Raw genomic sequence first — 17,634 nt, 5'->3', positions numbered from 1 at the left:
GATCTTATCGTCAACCTAGAAAGTCGCGGAAGTTTTCCTGCGGATTTTCCCAAAATAATCATATGTCAAAGCGTTAATTCCCCCTAAAGTTTCCTAAACTGCTTATTCCCATTGGAGGATATCTCAGTGAGGATTCAGAAATAACCATTGAAGAGTTAGGTGGACGAAGGTGATGCACTAAAATATATCCCGAACTGATATCATTGAATGTTTCAGCTTAATCTGACTTAAATTCAACTGAGATGAATCTTAACGTCAAACCTTATGCTCTAGCTCCTCCCACACCTCCCCTGCCTCCCCCCTCTGCGATAGAAACGACCACGAAACGTACGCAAGCAGATTTGTTGTTTTTATAGTTTGATTTAAAAGGATAATAAACTTACTTTTACAATAGTCATTTCATCCATAATTAGGGCATAGAAAGATGAATAATTATAAAAACTTTTTTTTTTTTTTTTTTTTTTTTTAATTGCAACACGAAGAACACTACTTTACAAAACAAGACGAACACTACTTACAATACCACCTACAAGACGTTACTTATTCTACTTACTATATAATACTTCCTTAGACTGCAATTCTTACCCTACTTTTTACAGTTTTTTTTTTTTTATCGCTTACACACCTATGTATCTATTAAATTATAATTCAAAATGGGTTTCCATTTAGCCTCTAGCATCTTCCTATCATTAAACTTAGCCGCAATGTGACATTCAGTTTCATATTTTCTTTTAACTAGTTCCTTATACGAAGGGAAAAAAGGAAGACTATTATTCCTACGGCAATTCCATAAATGTAGCTTACCTAAAACGATTAAGTAATTAAATAAAGAACAATTAGTATCTGTGACACCAATTAAAATAGTCTTTAACTCAAGTTTCCTTTGTTCTTTGGCTATAGCGATCCAATAAGATTCAAATTCTTCCCAAAATGCATGTGAGTAATCACAGAAAAAGAATAAGTGATCAATTGTTTCCGCACTAGTATTGCAAAAAGTGCAAAGATCGCTTTGTATTAAACCTATCTTAGCTAAGCGGGAATTTGTGAATAAAATGTCATTTAGTATTTTAAATTGAAAGCATTGCACATATGTCTCGCAGATACAGGACCTTATTAATGAGAAGGCCTTTTTTGTTTCCACATCATCAATAGAAAATTTAGATTTCAACTTTGTGAAGCCTCTGGACTCTGTCGCCTTACTGGATATAAGCAAACCGTAGAAATCCCTAGACTTGCTAAGTGCTGGATCAAAGATTTTATCACCGATTTTAAATTGCAGTGATATTATGGTCAGATCACCATAATTATAAAAACTAAACTTTTCACAAATTCATATTCCCTGTATATTGTTAGTATTGTTTAACTAATGTGGAAAATACAGAGATAGAAAAAGGTTTTGTTGGCAGTAATTTCCATTGGCAATCGTGAAAACGTTTACCGCCGTTCGGTTTACTCGCCTGTTGTTCGTTTAAGTGTTCGTTTCAACACAGGATTTCTACAGGTCGACGTTGAGTGACCTTAAAAAAAAGTAAGCTTGTATCAAAGGCAAGTAGTCTTGTACAGCAGTTGGCTTGTAGTTATAAATCAAAGAAGCCCTCTCTTCCTCTGCACTGGAGAACCGATGAGTGTTGAAGCGCGCTGCCGAAAATTATTGTTGTTATAATTAACCTTTTCCCTCCCTAGATTTCATAGATTTCATTATTAGTAAGTCGTCTTGCTGTCTGCCATACGATTCTTATCATGCTAGTTTAGGGAATTTGGTATTGGATCAACTAATCATCCTCTAATAGATATTTTTTTTATTCTCATCACTTGTCTGCTTGATATTGTATTGATAGTGTAAGGAGAAATTCTGTCCTGGTCACCAAAGGGAGGTAAAGGGTTAATGATTAAAGTATCTTCTTCCATGATACTACAAGCTCAGAATAGAACATGTCTAGATCGCAGCACTCTCATAAGTTCACTGCCGTTACCAGGATCACTTCAACAAAATTAACCGATCACACTACAGGAAACAAACAATGATTCCAACTCAATTCAATTATAGGCAAAACAAGCAAAATATAACAAAATCAAGTGTTGTTTCGTCCCATGTAAGGTAATCCGGATTCCGGAATCCAGGAAATTTTTGCTTGTGGAATCCGGAATACAGGGCTCTGGAATCCAGAATCCAGCTTTTGGAATTCAGGATCCCGCTAAAAAGGGGAATCCAGAATCCGCTTGCTGAAAATCCATTTCAAATCGTAATAACGGCTTTCACCCGCATCCATGCAACCACTGTACAGTGCAGTTCACTCACGTGGTCAATCGGTGCTTAAATTTAGAAAGTGTTTATATCACTGAAGCGTTCAAATCCCACAGGATTTGCTTGGAACATGAATATAGCCGCTATTTGATTGTTTTGGAACACCTCTAAATAGTGATATGGCCGCTATGACGTCCTGCGAATATTAACTTACTGGTTGTCATAACAACAGTTGGAAGGTGATTTTGTAAAAGATACGCTTAGTTTTCCCACAAATCTAGGAATTCGTAAATTTCTGTGAAAATAATCTGACTATTGACAACTTGGATGCTTTGCTTTTGCCTGCTTTCCCCGCCGGTTTTTTAAGCAAACGGGCGCACGGCAAGCTTTGGCACCGGAAACTGCGCTACTTTTATCTGGCATCCAGGGTCGAGGTATCGACCTCAATACTTAATACTTAATACTCTTTTCATTTTCGACTCTTTCGAACTTTCCGGCACTTCTGATTCGCGATTGACCAAAATCAAAAATAAATATCCATTTTCCTTAAATCATAATGAGAGCATCAAAAAGTAATATTCTCCTGCAGATGGCCGTGGAAGCATAGTTGTAATTAGAAGCCAGACGAAAGCCACGAACTGTCAAAACTGCACCAGTCACTCAGAGCACGTGGAGGGACACAAGCCGCAGTATTTCAGAAAATTTGCCGTGTCTTTTTCAATTGATATATCATTTGTTTATTCGATTTACTCTTTCCCTAAATCTCGATACTTCAATCATAATCTATGGGGAAGCACAAGAAAAAGCAAAAGGCGGAGAGGGAAAGGTAAGTGTAACATTGTAATGATTCAATTGATTCTTTGTTCCATTTTGAACTAACTTAACCTTCAGCGAAACTTACCAAAAATTACTGAAAATGCATCTTCAGGAGCCCAAGAAACCGAAGAAAGAAAGACTAAAAAGAAAAATACACGAGTTCAAGACCATCGAGGTTTGAGGTTTTTTGTGTTTTATGAAACACTTTTGAATTTTTTTTCGGGGTTGCAACGAGCAAACAGGAACGACAGGGGTTTTAATGACGAACTATGATCAATAATAACTGTTTCAATGTAGTTTTTTTCTTGCAGGCCTTTTCGTGAACGGTATGAACCTTCGACATCAAGGTGTCGCAACGAACGTACACCGAGGTATGTTAACTGTTATATTTTAACGAACCGAAAAAAGTTTTTTGAAAACTCAATTAACCACACGTGATGTAGCCTTAACACTATCACTTTCTTTGTTTTTGCAGCCTCCTCGAAAAATCAGAGCGATCGCCCTCTCGAAGGCAACGATCAAGATCACCAAAAACAACGACGACGACCAGGTAGATTAATTCGAATTAATTGCTATAAGCGGAACACTAGTAAAATGCCATAATATAGAACTTATTTTTTGCTACTCATTACAACGGTTTTCTGTCAAAATTCATTCTAGCATGTATTCTTTCTCAAGGGAACAGGAAGTGAAGAGGAGAGCAAAAGGCGAGAAGCCGTAATGCGAGAGTTTGTCGGAGAATATGGAAAAGGTGTACGACAAGAAAACGTTCGCTCAAAGACAAAAGAGTTGACTTGCACACTTCCATATGCCTTCAGCATGTGTCCCTCTGTCATCACAGCCTCATCGGTAGACTGCCAAGACGTAACAACAGCCTGCCAAATAAAATATGCTAATGTCGTACTGCAGGGTTGAACTGTGCGGGTGCAAACTGTTTACCACAATAAGGATATCGTTGCTGTGAGATTTGGCCTTTCTGGCTGGCTATTCTCTTACAAGACGTTCAATTAGAAGTAGACGGAGGCAATTTTTTTACGAAAGAAAGTACAATTTCAATGACTAAACGGCGATGTCTGTGATCGGAACTCACCCAACTTCATTCTAACCCGAGTTTTGGGATTCACTGCCGAGGGTTCAAGCATCACTCTAACGTCTGAGGAGGACAATAGGCTCTGCAGGCTTGCTAATGGTGACCCTGATGACGAAGATGTTGGAGATGATGCGGATCAAACTCCAGAGGATCAGAGAGTAGCTAGGGAGAGTGAAAGGGAAGTGTCGCTTCCAAGATTATCAGGGGTGAGCTTATCAGGGGTGAGCTTATCAGGGCGACGGACCACACTTTTCCAATTTTGATAAACTTTGAACAAAGTTATATATGAATATTTATAGGAGCCAGGAAAGATCTATTTATAGGTCGAATGTTCGGCATTTACACGTAAACCGCTTCCTTTGATATTTGGCATTTGGAATTACAAATATAAGATTTCATGAGGCATCATATCTCGGTGCGACAAAGATAAGATATTACCAGGTTTTAAGGTCAAACAACATTTTCTAAAAAAAAAAAATAGCGGCGGGCCATCTGAAACCTTATAAAATCTTTGCTCTGAAGGATTCATAGCCGACGTAATGCGACATGACTTGGCTAACCTTTTAAAAAAAAAAGGAAGTATAAAAAAGAGAAAAGTATGGAAAAGAGAATCTGTTATTCTTCAAAAATTACCGTGTAAATGAAGATCTTTCGCGATTTTTCAAATGTTTAAGTATAGTTAAATTGGTTTAAGACCGTTTTATGCGCAATCTCGTCGAACATCATCGCAAATTACACCTAGGAAAACAAGCTTTTCTATCCGCGATTTACTCGGGGTGTCATTAAAGTTATATTCCAGTTTAAATTTTTGCCTCAATACCACGGTTTTTGTTTAAAAGGAAAGTTTAAAAAGTAATTTGAGATGATAGGGAATTATTTTCGAGCTGTTTTCTTGCAGTTCTGAGTAAACACGTAAACCGCTTCCTTTGATATTTGGCATTTGGAATTACAAATATAAGATTTATATTTAATATATTATAATATAATTATATTATATTTTATATTTAATTTAATATTTATTTAATTTTATATTTAAAAAATTGGCCATCTTTTCCCAGTAGGAACAATGTTATGCTGCACTAGAAAAACTTTTTAGTCTAACAGTTATTTACAAATTAAAAATGATACGCAAAGATTTGAACTATTAGTTCTTTGTTACTATTAAATCGCTTGAAGAACCTCGAGGAACCTGTATGAAAGAAATGCGGCCTCGCCTCTTCAGAGTTGCTAAAAAGATGTGGAATTAATGGACATTGGACTTAAGAGACGGACAGTCTCAACAGGTATTCCTGCAACAAAAATTTATCCCTTAATTTGCTGTTATACATTTCTCATAATTATCAAATGCTGTTAGGAAATATGAATAGACAAACATGCATTCACAAACATGTCCTTCAATAGCGAAATCCGCCATTGAAGTCATTCCTAGAAAACGCAATGCGAAAATTAGGTGCAAACCAGAAACTAAAATCTGGAATCTTTTGTGTTTTGGAATCCGGAATCTGCAACGGTAGAATCCGGAATCCAGCACCTGGAATCCGGAATCCACAGCGTGGAATCCAGAATCTAATACTGTCCTGGATTACCTTACATGCATGGGGCGAGTTGTTCATCGTTGGTTGTGACATGTTGTGTGACATGTTATTTCGACTCTGATCCCCCGTATGCAGGGAAGCGTTTTATCGCCTTGAATCACGTGCTTTGAATAGAAGAGATCGTTGCCGAGTTTCTGTTATTTTTTTTAGTTCCGTCCCTGCCTTTTGATCCACTGTTTTTGTGTAATTTAAATACTGAGATTTTTTTCGGTCAGCGGATCATTATAACAATGGTGGCACTGAAATGTCATTACAGAAATTATCTGCCATCAGTTACAGCTATTTCATGTTTTGGGAGAGGAACTAAAATCTTTTTCCAAGCTCACCTTTTTGAATTAGGAAATTTGCAAAATACTGGCCCGACAGAACATCGGCCAGCGAGTGATTAATGTGCAGATCTCTATGCCATTCAAACTGAGATTTAGCCGGGTACCTGTAAATAATGCAATTGGACTCTTGCCATCACTCCTGAGCAAGCTCTTTAAAAGGGAAGTCGACTAAAAGCATATGATAAAGGAATTCTTCCTATTTATTTTTTCTATTTGCACAAAAACATCATAAGTAAGAAATTTACAACTGATAATTTCTTAGAAGAATTGTAACCAGAAAAGAATTAACTAATGTAACGAGAAAGCCAGACGAAGCCTATGATATTTGGGTTTGTTTTTTTAGGGTTCCTTATACTTTTGGTTCTCACCTTCCATGGTTGAAATAAATTCAACTCCGCTGAGATCTTTACTGTTTGAAACGATTCTGAAAAAAGCATTTAGACGTCTGTACTTGCCATAATTCTGGCGCAAAAGAACAGAGTAGTATGGGTCAATGTATAATCTGAAACAAGTGAGGGCCTAAAGACTTAATAACCCTTTACACCTTATCATTAGTATGCATATTCTCCTCACTGTTCTCTATACATTTCTTCAGGTGCTGTCGAGGAGAATTTGTTTTACAATCAAGAGCTTCTTTAGTTGGTGATCATTTCCTCAATGTTTGATTCAGGGGTTGTACTGTAAGGACAAATCAGATGCTAGTCACTCCTAGGGGTTGAAGTGTTAAATCACAAAAGTGGGCTGAGGTTAACTCTCTCCCTGTTTTCTTTGTAATTTTACCCTCGATAACTCGACGTCGATTTTCAGTTTTGCGGACCAATGAGCCATAACATTTTGCGCCGGAAGATTAAATTTTATCTCAATTATGTGTTATGACAAATTGACCTTTACCGATATCACAACTTTTATATGTCCGTAAACAAACAGTTTTGACAGTTCTTCGCGGCGAAGAGAAATAACGGCGCGTAATCTGGAATCAATCTGTTGTTTGTCATTACTTGTCAGTTTTGCCCAGTTCACTCTTGAGATCAATAACATATTTCTTCTTCCCCTCAAAATTCAATGTCACAATAAAACGTGTATAAGCATCGAACCTCTCAAGTCAAGTGTTTCTGGTCTTTTTGTTCAAATCCCCTCTAACTCGAAAGCCCGATAACTCGAAGTAATTTCAATTTCCGTTGGCAATTCGAGTTACCAGGGTTCAACTGTAGAATGAAAACAAATTTTGCTTTATTTACAAACATGAATATTAACTCCGAACAACTCTCTCCTTTCTTAGTTGAAATTAGCTCAGCTAGTCAGCTATTGTATTTGTTGCAATCCTTTTCCATACCTGCCGGGGACCACACCGTCACTTGGCATCAAACCACGGATGCTAAGTGACGGTGTGGTCCCCGGCGAGGCAAAGTTTGCAAAGGAGGCAGGGTTAACAAGCTGGTTTTTCAACGGTCGTGAGTCGTGCTGCTATCCGAAACATCTAAACTGGAAATTTTTGAAGCAAAGTGCGGCTTAGCGTCGGTTTCACGGGGAAGATTGAAGTTCTAGTGGATTGAAATGAAACTAAAACATATGTCTTGGATTCTGCGTTGGATTTTTTCCTTCTATATATAGGATCGGACGTTCGAGAATGGAATGAGCAGCCTTGAGCTTCTCTTATGTAGTAAACCTAGAAATGGATAACTCGCTAAAATGGCTTCTTTTCAAAATAGTAAGCTGTCAGATAACAAGCAATACACTGTGGAAGTAAGGTGAGGTATTTTTATTGAGTATTTGACTGTATTTTTATATTCCTAAGAGAGGTCGTAAATATTCCCATACAAATTATAATTTTACAAAAACTCTTATTTCGCAAGGTGATCATCTCACAGCTGAAGCTTGGGTCGCCTGTGATTGAAGTCGTCTGGTAGCTCATGTGTTTGGGGAACGATTTTCTCAATTGATGGCATGGTTACTTTCACTGACGATTGATCCTCACGATTTGCTTCATGACAGGGGTTCGTGATTCTAAGGCCACCAGATCATGTCGCCCACTTGAACTGCAGCTACGTTCCGTTATAGCTGGAATAAGGACATTTGATATTGCATCCTCCAGAGGGTCCTCCGTAGAAGATCCTGAATATCAGGCAGTGTTGGAAGGAAATAGGTTCAGCGGTGTTTCAGGCCAAAGGTAAAAGCAACATAGCATTCTTGAGGCTGTGACAGTGTAAACTCGGCTAGCTTGGCCACTTCTTCTGTCCAGCTCGTGACTTTGTTAGTAATGTATTATAAGAATAATAATTGTATAATTAACCCTTTAACTCCCATGAGTGACCAAGACAGAATTTCTCCTTACAATATCAATACAATATCAAGCAGGATAGCGATGAGATTAGAGAAAAATATAAATAAGGAGATTATTGGTTGATCGAGTACCAAATTCTCTGAATAAAATCTAAAGAATTGTATGGAAGACAGAGAGGAGAATTACTAATGAAATCTTGGCATTGAAAGGATTAATTTAGTACTGAGAGACTTCACTTTAAGATGATTGGGGGTACATTCCAAGAAAAGTGCTCACACAAAAGTCATAGGTTGCCATTCTTGGTTATTCAAGGGCACAATTTAGTTCTCTATTTTACAGGTTATTTGCGTTTTCACAAAGTAGCATTTTTTGTTCATTCCATCCAGCTAGGTGATGATTAATGGCTGCATTGTGCTGACATGTGTTTAAGACTTCTTCCAAAAACTATTGCTTGATAAATATGATAAATAACTAATCACTCACAGAGTGAGATTCAGGTAGCAAAACTGGTCTATAAGTGGCATACTTCTGCATGAAATAAGTTATTGAAAGTAATTGTGGAGGTCAGTTGAACAAAGGGGTAAGTTTCTGAAGAAACTGTGGTGTTGGGTTGGTGGGAGAGTATAACAGGGTAATTTAGTGTTATCATTTGAGTTGATAAAGTAAATTGGCCACTGTAAAGAATTTGAAAAGCTTTTGAATCTTCCACAGGAGACAATGAAGAAACAATCAGAATGAATGCAACATGGGAAGATCCTAAGGTACATGTAACTGTACATGTAATTTCAATCCTGTCAGATCCTCCTTAAGATTGGTAGAACTGAGATGCACTTTCTTGTTTGTTTTGTTGTTGGTTTTATTTGCTTCTTTCAAACTTCAGCTCCAAGAATTATGGTTGCAGAAAAGGAACATTTTTGCATTTGTTACAAAAAGAGGGAGTTGAATTTTGGATAAGAATTCCTTCTGCTCCATAATTCCCAATAATAGTAAATTAAAATAAAAATTTCATACCCTGCACTAAACTAAAACTTAAGAGCTTTACTAATAAGTGATAGGAAAAGCTAATGAATGTTAAATTCAGATTGCAGGGATATTTTCAAGAGAGAAATGCGTGGCAATAAAATTGGATCACAAGAGGTAATTACTCAGTAGAAAATACAATTTTTCCTTCGGAATGCAAAATTTATTTATTTATAATGTAATATGTATCAGTAACCAATAGATAAACTTGTATACTACTAACAGACACCATATTAACCTTAAACAGGTACAGGAACACTTCAGTGTATCTTTTGTGAAACTTATTTTGATTAGCTGGTTATGGTTAAATGGTTAGCTGCAGTAGTCTTAAAATGCGATCTTTGTCCGCATCTAAAATATGTATTTTTGTACAGTCTGTAGATTACCACTTCCTGTCAGGAGTAAGTTTTTTTTTTTTGGTTGAATAATAGAAGTTCTAGGAGCAGATTCCCCAAGGACGCTGAAAAGGAGTTATACTGAAACTATTTACAAGAATGGTGCCTGTAAGCAGCTGCCAGAGCAGTTTAAGAAATTGTAATGTTCGCTCATGGCTGCTAAAGAATAAAGAAGAAAATTTCAATCAATTAATCCTAACCCCTTAAAGTGAATATGGCTTACTTGAATGTGTAAATACAGAGGTTTTATGTGAGTTGAGATCTCTGCATATGAGAAAGCATCCCCAATACTATGGTTGTGCATTTTTCAGTTTTTAAGGAAATGACTACACTAAGTCTGTTTTGCTTGGCAACATAATTCAGTCAGAAAATTTCAGTCTTTTACTTTCTTCTTGATCTACTCTAGTGAGGACTGCAAGCAGTTTTCTAAACTTTGTATCCTTTGAGAGCATAGAAGTCACATGTGATTGAAACTGTTGTAGATGCATCTAAAGAATTGTAGGCTTTTTTTTTAAAATACACATGTATGGGAAACACCATAGGATTATCATATTCTTTTAAGTGCCCAAACATTGGGTAATGGTAAAATGGTAAAATGGTAAAAACTGCATTAAAATAATTATGCTTTAATTTGATACATTTATAACTCACTCCTAGTTATATAGTCAATAAATGTGTAACTCTCAGGTGATTGTTAGGCAACCAAACGAGAGCTCAATGACCAATCAACTCTTCCAAAAGGTAATTTAGTGATATTATTATTATTATCATTATTATTATTATTATTATTATTATTATTATTATTATTATTATGTCAATTGTTTATATTCACATTCAGATCCTAAGAAAATTTTAATCATATTGCTGCTTGCAAAAATACTTTTTTGATGCAATGTAAAAGAGGCCTTAACTTGCCATCTTAAATATGTAGACCCTCTAGTTTGCATTCCCGCCACATATTTTATTGGTGAAAGTGGTTTGCCTTTAGAGGTTGTTGGTGGAAGTCTTCCTGTGGACCAATTTGTTACAAAAGCAGAGAAAGTTTTTGAGGTACTGTAAATATTTTTATTCAGGATGTGGAATACCCTCTTACTCACATTTGCACTATTTGATGGGTAACAATTATAAACTCTGTATCAATGGAAAGGTTACGAAATGTGCCATCCACCAAAAGCAGTTTCCTTCTAGCTTTATATAATTGTAAATTGTCTTGAGGTATTCAATTTTTTGTACCCATCTAGTTGTGCAATTTTTATCTTTTTGAATTTTGGGCTTTATTACATTTTAGACTCACTTGAGGTCAACTTCAATCAAACCTGTATCAAGCACTGTGTCTCAGAACAGTGAAGCTTCTATTTCAAGTGAGCAATCTTCAGTGAGTAGCTCTCCTGCAGCAGAGCCTGCATCACAACAGAACCAAGAGGTTTCTAACAGAGAGACTGAACCTAGACCAGGACCATCAGAGGTGGGAAAAAATACATGAGATAGTTCATGTAATAGTGTAGTTTGATTGTTCAGGTGAGTGTAGTCCTGAGAAAGACTGTTGTGTAACTTGCTCAGTTCCATGTTAAAACTGACAACCTTTATTTATTAGGAAATCATTATGATTTATACAAAGTGCAGAACTTGCGCTTTTGCTAATTGCATAGTTGTGCATGCTGTGCGGGTGCAAAAGGTGACAGTTATATAGTGCAACAGTTGTTGGTAGTGGTAACAGAAGTTTCAACATCATCATCATCATCAGAGTTAATTCCTTGTCTCTAACAACAGTATTACATGTTACCCCTTGGTTCAAACCATTTACTGTAGAGATAGTTAACATATGAAGTTGTCATTCAGTAGCATGTTGCTTAATTGGATAATTAAATTGAGAAGGCCATGAGCTACAGCTGTGCTTATTTTGTATTCCAAGGTTTGCAGATTTATGGCATTGTCAAGGAATGTGACAATGCCCTTGAACAGGAAAAGTTTGGATGTGATTTCTACCACAGTGTCCACTGTTTAAATAATATTGTCTATTTTGGAAATTTTTCAAGTGAAGATGGTTGGTTTTGGCCCAGGCTATGATTGTACATGTAGTTTTTAGACAAAAAAATCATTAGTGAATGGATTTGAGGATTGTAAACTTAGGAAAAGTATGAACCACTATAGGTAATTCATTTATTGTTTGATTCTTAGGGACCAGCAGGGGGAATTATTAGAAGACAAAGTGGAAAGGTTAGTCATATTTCTGTTGAAAAGTTTTACACAGGTCACCAATCTACACAATGTACATAAGCTTGAGAAAGTAGCCTGTGGTGCTAGGCTTGATACAAGTAATGGTTGTGCCAGACCCTTAATAAACATCAGGTTCAAACTGTCAATTTCTTAAATAAATGCCAGATCCATTTAATGGGGGCCCTGGCATTTGATCAATGTCCCGGTGTTTATTTGCAGCTGAGGTCACATAGACCAGTCATAAGTAAGTAGTAATCTCTTGCCTATAAACAGATCAGAGGATGAGAAAATCCACTGTTTTAAGGCAGTAGGTCCACTAAGTAATGGAAAGCATGAGGTCACAGAAAGGGTGGCTGCATTTTTCAATGTGCTGGAACAAGCCACTCCTGTAGATAAAAATAAGGCCTTTGTTAATTAAGAGCCAGACATTTATGAACAAGAACTTAATGAATGAAGATTAGTATATTATTAAAAACTTAAATTATTTGTGTATCGTACATTGGCTGACACAAACAAGGAGGACATTGGCAACATTGCCGTTTATAAAGTTAATTAAAACGAGGAGGACATTGGTAACATTGCTGTTTATAAAGTTAATTAAAACTTTGTACTCATATCATTTACTTGCTCCTACATTATTCACATTTTGTTTATGCTCTGTTTGTTAGGGACACAAATCTTGATTGCAACTTGGTACACAATGCCATATGTTCAGTACCATATAATACTGTAACTTTGGGTAATCCAGGTGCATGACAAAGGGAGAAATTGTCCTGCACTAAGAAACTGTTCCTAGGTCTCTGCAAATCAGTAATAATAAATCACCTTGCAAAAATGGCTTAAAATTTCATTTCAGTAAATTAACTGTAGACCCCTATTATGGCCTCACAAAGAAGCAGGTCAAACCTGCCCATTTTTAAATATAAGCCTGCTGCATTTTATCAAGAAAATATGGTATTTATGTTTTAGTCTCAAAAGTAAGAGCAGTAGGCAGTTTGGAACTCTTCTCCATCTTATGGTTGATTGTGTCAGATTCTTGAGTAAGTTTTAGCACGAAAGTGTCAACAATTATTCATAAGTTACTGCTACTATGAATTTTAACTCTCTCTTCCTGTTGTTGAGCAGAGCAAAGCAACTTATTGAACAGAGGAGACTTGAGAAAGAGGAATCAGAAAATCAGGTGAGTCCAATTTTCTAATCTAAATATAGTTGTAGTATTCTTTTTGTGGTTGTTAAAACTCATGGTGTAGCTCTGCACTTTGTAAATTATGGATGAATTATCTACTTGTAAATTAATCTTTTTAGTAGATATTTCTGTGAAATACACAATATAGTCACTAACATGTACTTGTTTGAACACTTTCTAAAAATGAACGATGTCATCAATCAATCTCCAAATATTTTCCTCTCTAAGGCACAAACTTATCATTATTATTATTATTATATGAAGTATAATTGTTTACATTAAAATAATTATTAATATTATTGTTTTTATAAGTTTGTTCTTATCATTATCAATCCTATTCAAGTTCTCTCAAGGTTATGTTTTTATTTTGTCCAGAACTTCATGACTTTTTTAAGCAGTTTTTTCCCTTGAAGCAAAGCTTCTTTGTTAATAAGCCAACATCAAGCTTATCTCATTTTCTGGGGCATGACATCACTAACAGTTACAAAATTCCCTTAAAAGCAAGGTAGTCCATTCCAAGATATCCTTTTGCACTCTTTCATGTTTCCCAGACAGTACCCCATTTAAATGTTTATAAACCTTGGTATAGAGAGAGATACTGTGAGAATGTATTGTCTTGTTCTTAAGAACACCACAAAATGACCTTCTGATCCTTTCAATCTGAAGTCCAGTATCTTACTTCTAGCCAATAGGCAATTATGTTTCAGTTTTTAATGAGTTCATAATAGTGAAATAAATGTTATAAACCACTCACTGCTTTAGCACTATGATTTGGCAAAATACAAATTTGTTATCTTCTCTAGTGAAGAGATGATAAAGAGAATTCTTTGCATTCTAGGAAACCAAAAAGAAAGAATTTGATAGACGTCATCAGGGACAAGAACTTGGTAAAGCAAAAAGGGACAGAGAAGAGAGACAGGCACAAAATATTGTGAATCAAATCAAAGAAGACAGAGCCAAAGAGCGGGCCCACAGGGAAGCTGTGCGGCAGCAGATTGCTAGAGATAAAGCAGAAAGGGAAGCTAGGCGGCAGAATGAGGTGCAGGAGAGACAGCGTGCTCAAGCTGCCTCACCCTCACCTTCAACTACCATGACTGGAGGCAGTGAGGGGTTGGGAAAGACTGAGTGGTAAGTAAGGTAGAAATACACTGAAACATATCATTTGTACAGGTTTAGAGTTCTTGAATATCCTTCTCTTACATTGTAAAATTAATTAAAGTACATGTGATTTATAACATCAGCCATGATTACTTTAGTTATACATTGTTGTATTGTATCGTTATTAACTGCTCTGTAAATGCAACAGAGACTCTTTGTTTTTACTTAGCATTTCTGCCCGGCTCCAGTTTCGTCTTCCAGATGGCAGTTTGTTACTCTCTCTCACCTGATACTCCTTTGGAGACCATCCAACAGTATATGATCACTGTGAGTAGTTGATTTTTACAAGAACACGTACATGTATGTATAAAAAATGAGCAAAATTTTAGGGAGCTTTTAATACAATACTAAATACAATACAATACTTTTTAATTATTTATACACGTAACACCAAGGACCTCCTGAGTTCTTGTTAAAACGTGTATGTGTGTGTTAACATAAAACAATAAAATTGTACAAAATGTAAAAGGATAAAATTAATCAATTAATTTATAAACACAACCTAAATACTAACTAGTAATAATCTATGTAAAAAATTTAACAACTTTAAAAATTTAAAAAGCTCTTCAAGTCATATGAGCATTAAGAGCCCGCTTAAAAGATACTGTGTCTTTGGACTCTCTAATCGTTGGAGGCAATGCATTCCACAGTTTATTGCCTAAAAAGGTAAAAGATCCATGCATGTACTCCAAGTTGAATGGGGGAAGTTCCAACCTGGTGCTGAGCCCATGTAAGTTATATTTAACATTCTTAAGATTGAAAAACTTACTAATATAGGGTGCTCCGTGGCTATACAAGCACTTGTATAACATAACTAGCGACTGGAATTGCCTGCGTTGTTCCAAAGACTTGATATTAACTATTTTTAGGAGGTAGTCGTATGAAACAGACTTCGGAAAGCCTAAGATACTTCTTAATAGATAGTACCGGTAATTAGTGTTCTCCATTTTTGTAGTCTCAGCATTATCTATACCCAGCAAAAGAGGGCTGCAACACTCAAGATGTGGGAGAATATAAGCCTTGTAGAGACATACCATTACATACTTCAGAATAAACTTGCATAGTCTCCGCAAGGCCAAAGCCTTTGCCCATGCTTTTTTCAGCTGTTCCTTTATGTGTGCCTTAAAGGTTAGTTTATTGTCTAAGACTACCCCTAAGATCTTAAGTGTATCTTGCTTCTCAACCTTCACATTATTAAGATGAAATTCATATTCATATAATAACAGCCCGATGGCAACAGCTTGCGTTTTAGCAGCATTAATCTTTAATATAAGGTTTATAAATTATGTGGATCTTTTCAATTGTTCTCAGCAACTAGGACCCAGTACCAGCTCAATAACAATGTACACCACCTACCCTAGAAGGGAGCTGACCGAAGAAGACCTGGTAAAGACTTTGGCTGAGTTAGGTCTGGCACCAAGTTCCACTTTAATTGTAGCTGTGGTAAGTTTAAGATCAGTGTTAGGTTGTTTTTAAAACATTTATCAAAAGGAAAGAGTGAATATTTGTGTCATGTAAACCTGGCATATGGCTTGGCCTACCAATTAGTTCTTTTTAATTTGTGTAACCCAGAGGAAGTTGAAACTTTAGAAAATAAAAGCAGGGTTGTGTTTAAGGAAAGATTGGGTGCCATTTGCAACCAACTTTAGCTTTTACTTCTCCTTCAATCCCAATAAATGTTCAATCTTTTGTGGTTGTTTTTGTTTTCATTGGTTATTACTATTGTATTTGTGAAAAATGTTTCCTTTAATTTTTTGAGTGAATTTCCACATTCCGCTATCATTCAGAAATTTCCCAAAACTTAAAAAAATAAATAAGCAATGCTAAACTTTCAATTTACAGAGAGGAAGTAATTCCCTTGCTCCATGTGTGACTTCATCATTCCCTGAACTGTTGTTATGGGTTCTTTCACCTCTGCTCACACTGATTAACTTCCTGAAGGCTTTCCTATTTGGTTGTCTGGATCAGTCCAGAGGGATACAGAATCCTCCTTCACAGAGAACAAACAGCAGCACACAGTCACAACCATCAAAGTGAGTCTTTTTTCGGTTGGTTGCCTTTTTTAAACAGCTGCACAGTTTGTTGCTCAACTGTATCAAACTAGTTTGGTTGTTTGCTTGTTGGTGTTAAGAATGAAATTTTTTTCTAAAAGTCACAAAAGAAAAGGCAAAAACAATTCCAAGATATTAAATTTTAAGAATTTGATTTACAGTCAATTTTATTGTCCACTGTTCTTTTTTTTTCGCTTGTTGTTTGACAGATGAAAGTTTTGGAGAATTAATCAACTTGTGAATGCTTGAAAGTACACATATTATTCCACTGGTGTCTCTTGTTGTTTCAGTGAGTAGAAAATTGCTTTTTTGTGAATTTGGGCTTATCAGCTTTTCTTTCTGATGAGAAAAATATAGCAATAAAAAAGGTAATGAAATAAACACACTCTTAGTCAGATTCAGAGTCATGAATAACATCTAAACTCCTTCCTTCCTTTTAATTATTTTTTTCATGGCACTTCAGCTGTACGTCAGAGAGTCCTAGGTGATGTTTCATCTGTAAAGGAAGAAGGTGGAATTCAGTGGCTTCACAACAGCTAGAGATGATGAAGATGATGAAAATAAAACATGGAATGGAAGCTGTACTCAACAGATGTAACTGAATGATCCAAGATTGTTTAAAATATATGGAGAGTTAAACATTTGGTCTCTAATTTGGAATAATTCTTTTAAAATAGATTAGAGTGAAGATGAACTTGGTTGTTAGAGTGACAAGAGTCTGTGACAAACAATACATTGATACAGAAACAATGTTCCTTTAGAAAGGAATCAAACATTTGTTGTAGCTCATTTTTGTATACTGTTCTATGTTGTGACTAGCCTGTATTGTCCATTATTCACAGAATATCAATTTTAAAGTTTTCTTCAGTGTATTTGATGGTTAATGGCACAACAAGTTTCAATATCTTGCCTAAAGTTGTGACCAACTTCCAGTTGTCATGACAGTTACAGTTAAAATGTCAAAGGATATCACTCCCCAGTCCCTCAAGAATGCAGAGAGAAACACGGGACCAAGGCCAAAATGAAACATACTATTTAAATGATATTGGAGTGATTGGTGTAGAATAAAATAAAAGGAAGTTTTAAATTATGTACGTCTGTGAAATTTCTTTTTTTGAAAGCTTTTCTTTCAGGGACTTCTGTTACACCTGATCACGTAGCGGTTTTTGTTTTCTTTTTAACAGTATTGAATGATAGTAATTGCACAATAAACCATGAAATACCCCTTAAAAAATTAAGAAGTAAGCTACT

General features: G+C 35.9%; 1 protein-coding gene and 1 long non-coding RNA gene across 7 annotated transcripts in view; both read left to right on the top strand.

Moving 5' to 3' along the window:
- Positions 1 to 2,961: 2,961 nt before the first annotated feature.
- On the top strand, positions 2,962 to 3,611 carry LOC136283807 (uncharacterized). The gene is made up of 4 exons (XR_010718917.1): positions 2,962 to 3,071; positions 3,174 to 3,236; positions 3,373 to 3,432; positions 3,537 to 3,611. It is a non-coding gene; the product is annotated as an uncharacterized lncRNA (long non-coding RNA).
- A 3,913-nt stretch (positions 3,612 to 7,524) lies between these two features.
- Positions 7,525 to 17,634, top strand: part of LOC131787508 (UBX domain-containing protein 4) — an 85,661-nt gene continuing 75,551 nt past the window's right edge. Inside the window, exons 1-10 of one of the 6 annotated variants that reach the window (XM_066173361.1) lie at positions 7,525 to 7,823; positions 8,068 to 8,242; positions 9,068 to 9,117; positions 9,438 to 9,493; positions 10,178 to 10,206; positions 10,703 to 10,821; positions 11,060 to 11,236; positions 11,950 to 11,988; positions 13,114 to 13,168; positions 14,013 to 14,150. In XM_066173361.1, the coding sequence (XP_066029458.1) occupies positions 9,091 to 9,117; positions 9,438 to 9,493; positions 10,178 to 10,206; positions 10,703 to 10,821; positions 11,060 to 11,236; positions 11,950 to 11,988; positions 13,114 to 13,131 (465 nt within the window). In that variant the 5' untranslated portion in view covers positions 7,525 to 7,823; positions 8,068 to 8,242; positions 9,068 to 9,090 and the 3' untranslated portion in view covers positions 13,132 to 13,168; positions 14,013 to 14,150. The other 5 variants (XM_066173360.1, XM_066173362.1, XM_066173358.1 and 2 more) reach the window with 5 other exon arrangements.

Source organism: Pocillopora verrucosa, chromosome 10 (assembly GCF_036669915.1).
Source record: "Pocillopora verrucosa isolate sample1 chromosome 10, ASM3666991v2, whole genome shotgun sequence".
Classification (NCBI taxonomy): Eukaryota; Metazoa; Cnidaria; class Anthozoa; order Scleractinia; family Pocilloporidae; genus Pocillopora; species Pocillopora verrucosa.
This window is presented reverse-complemented; position numbering and strand designations above follow the sequence as displayed.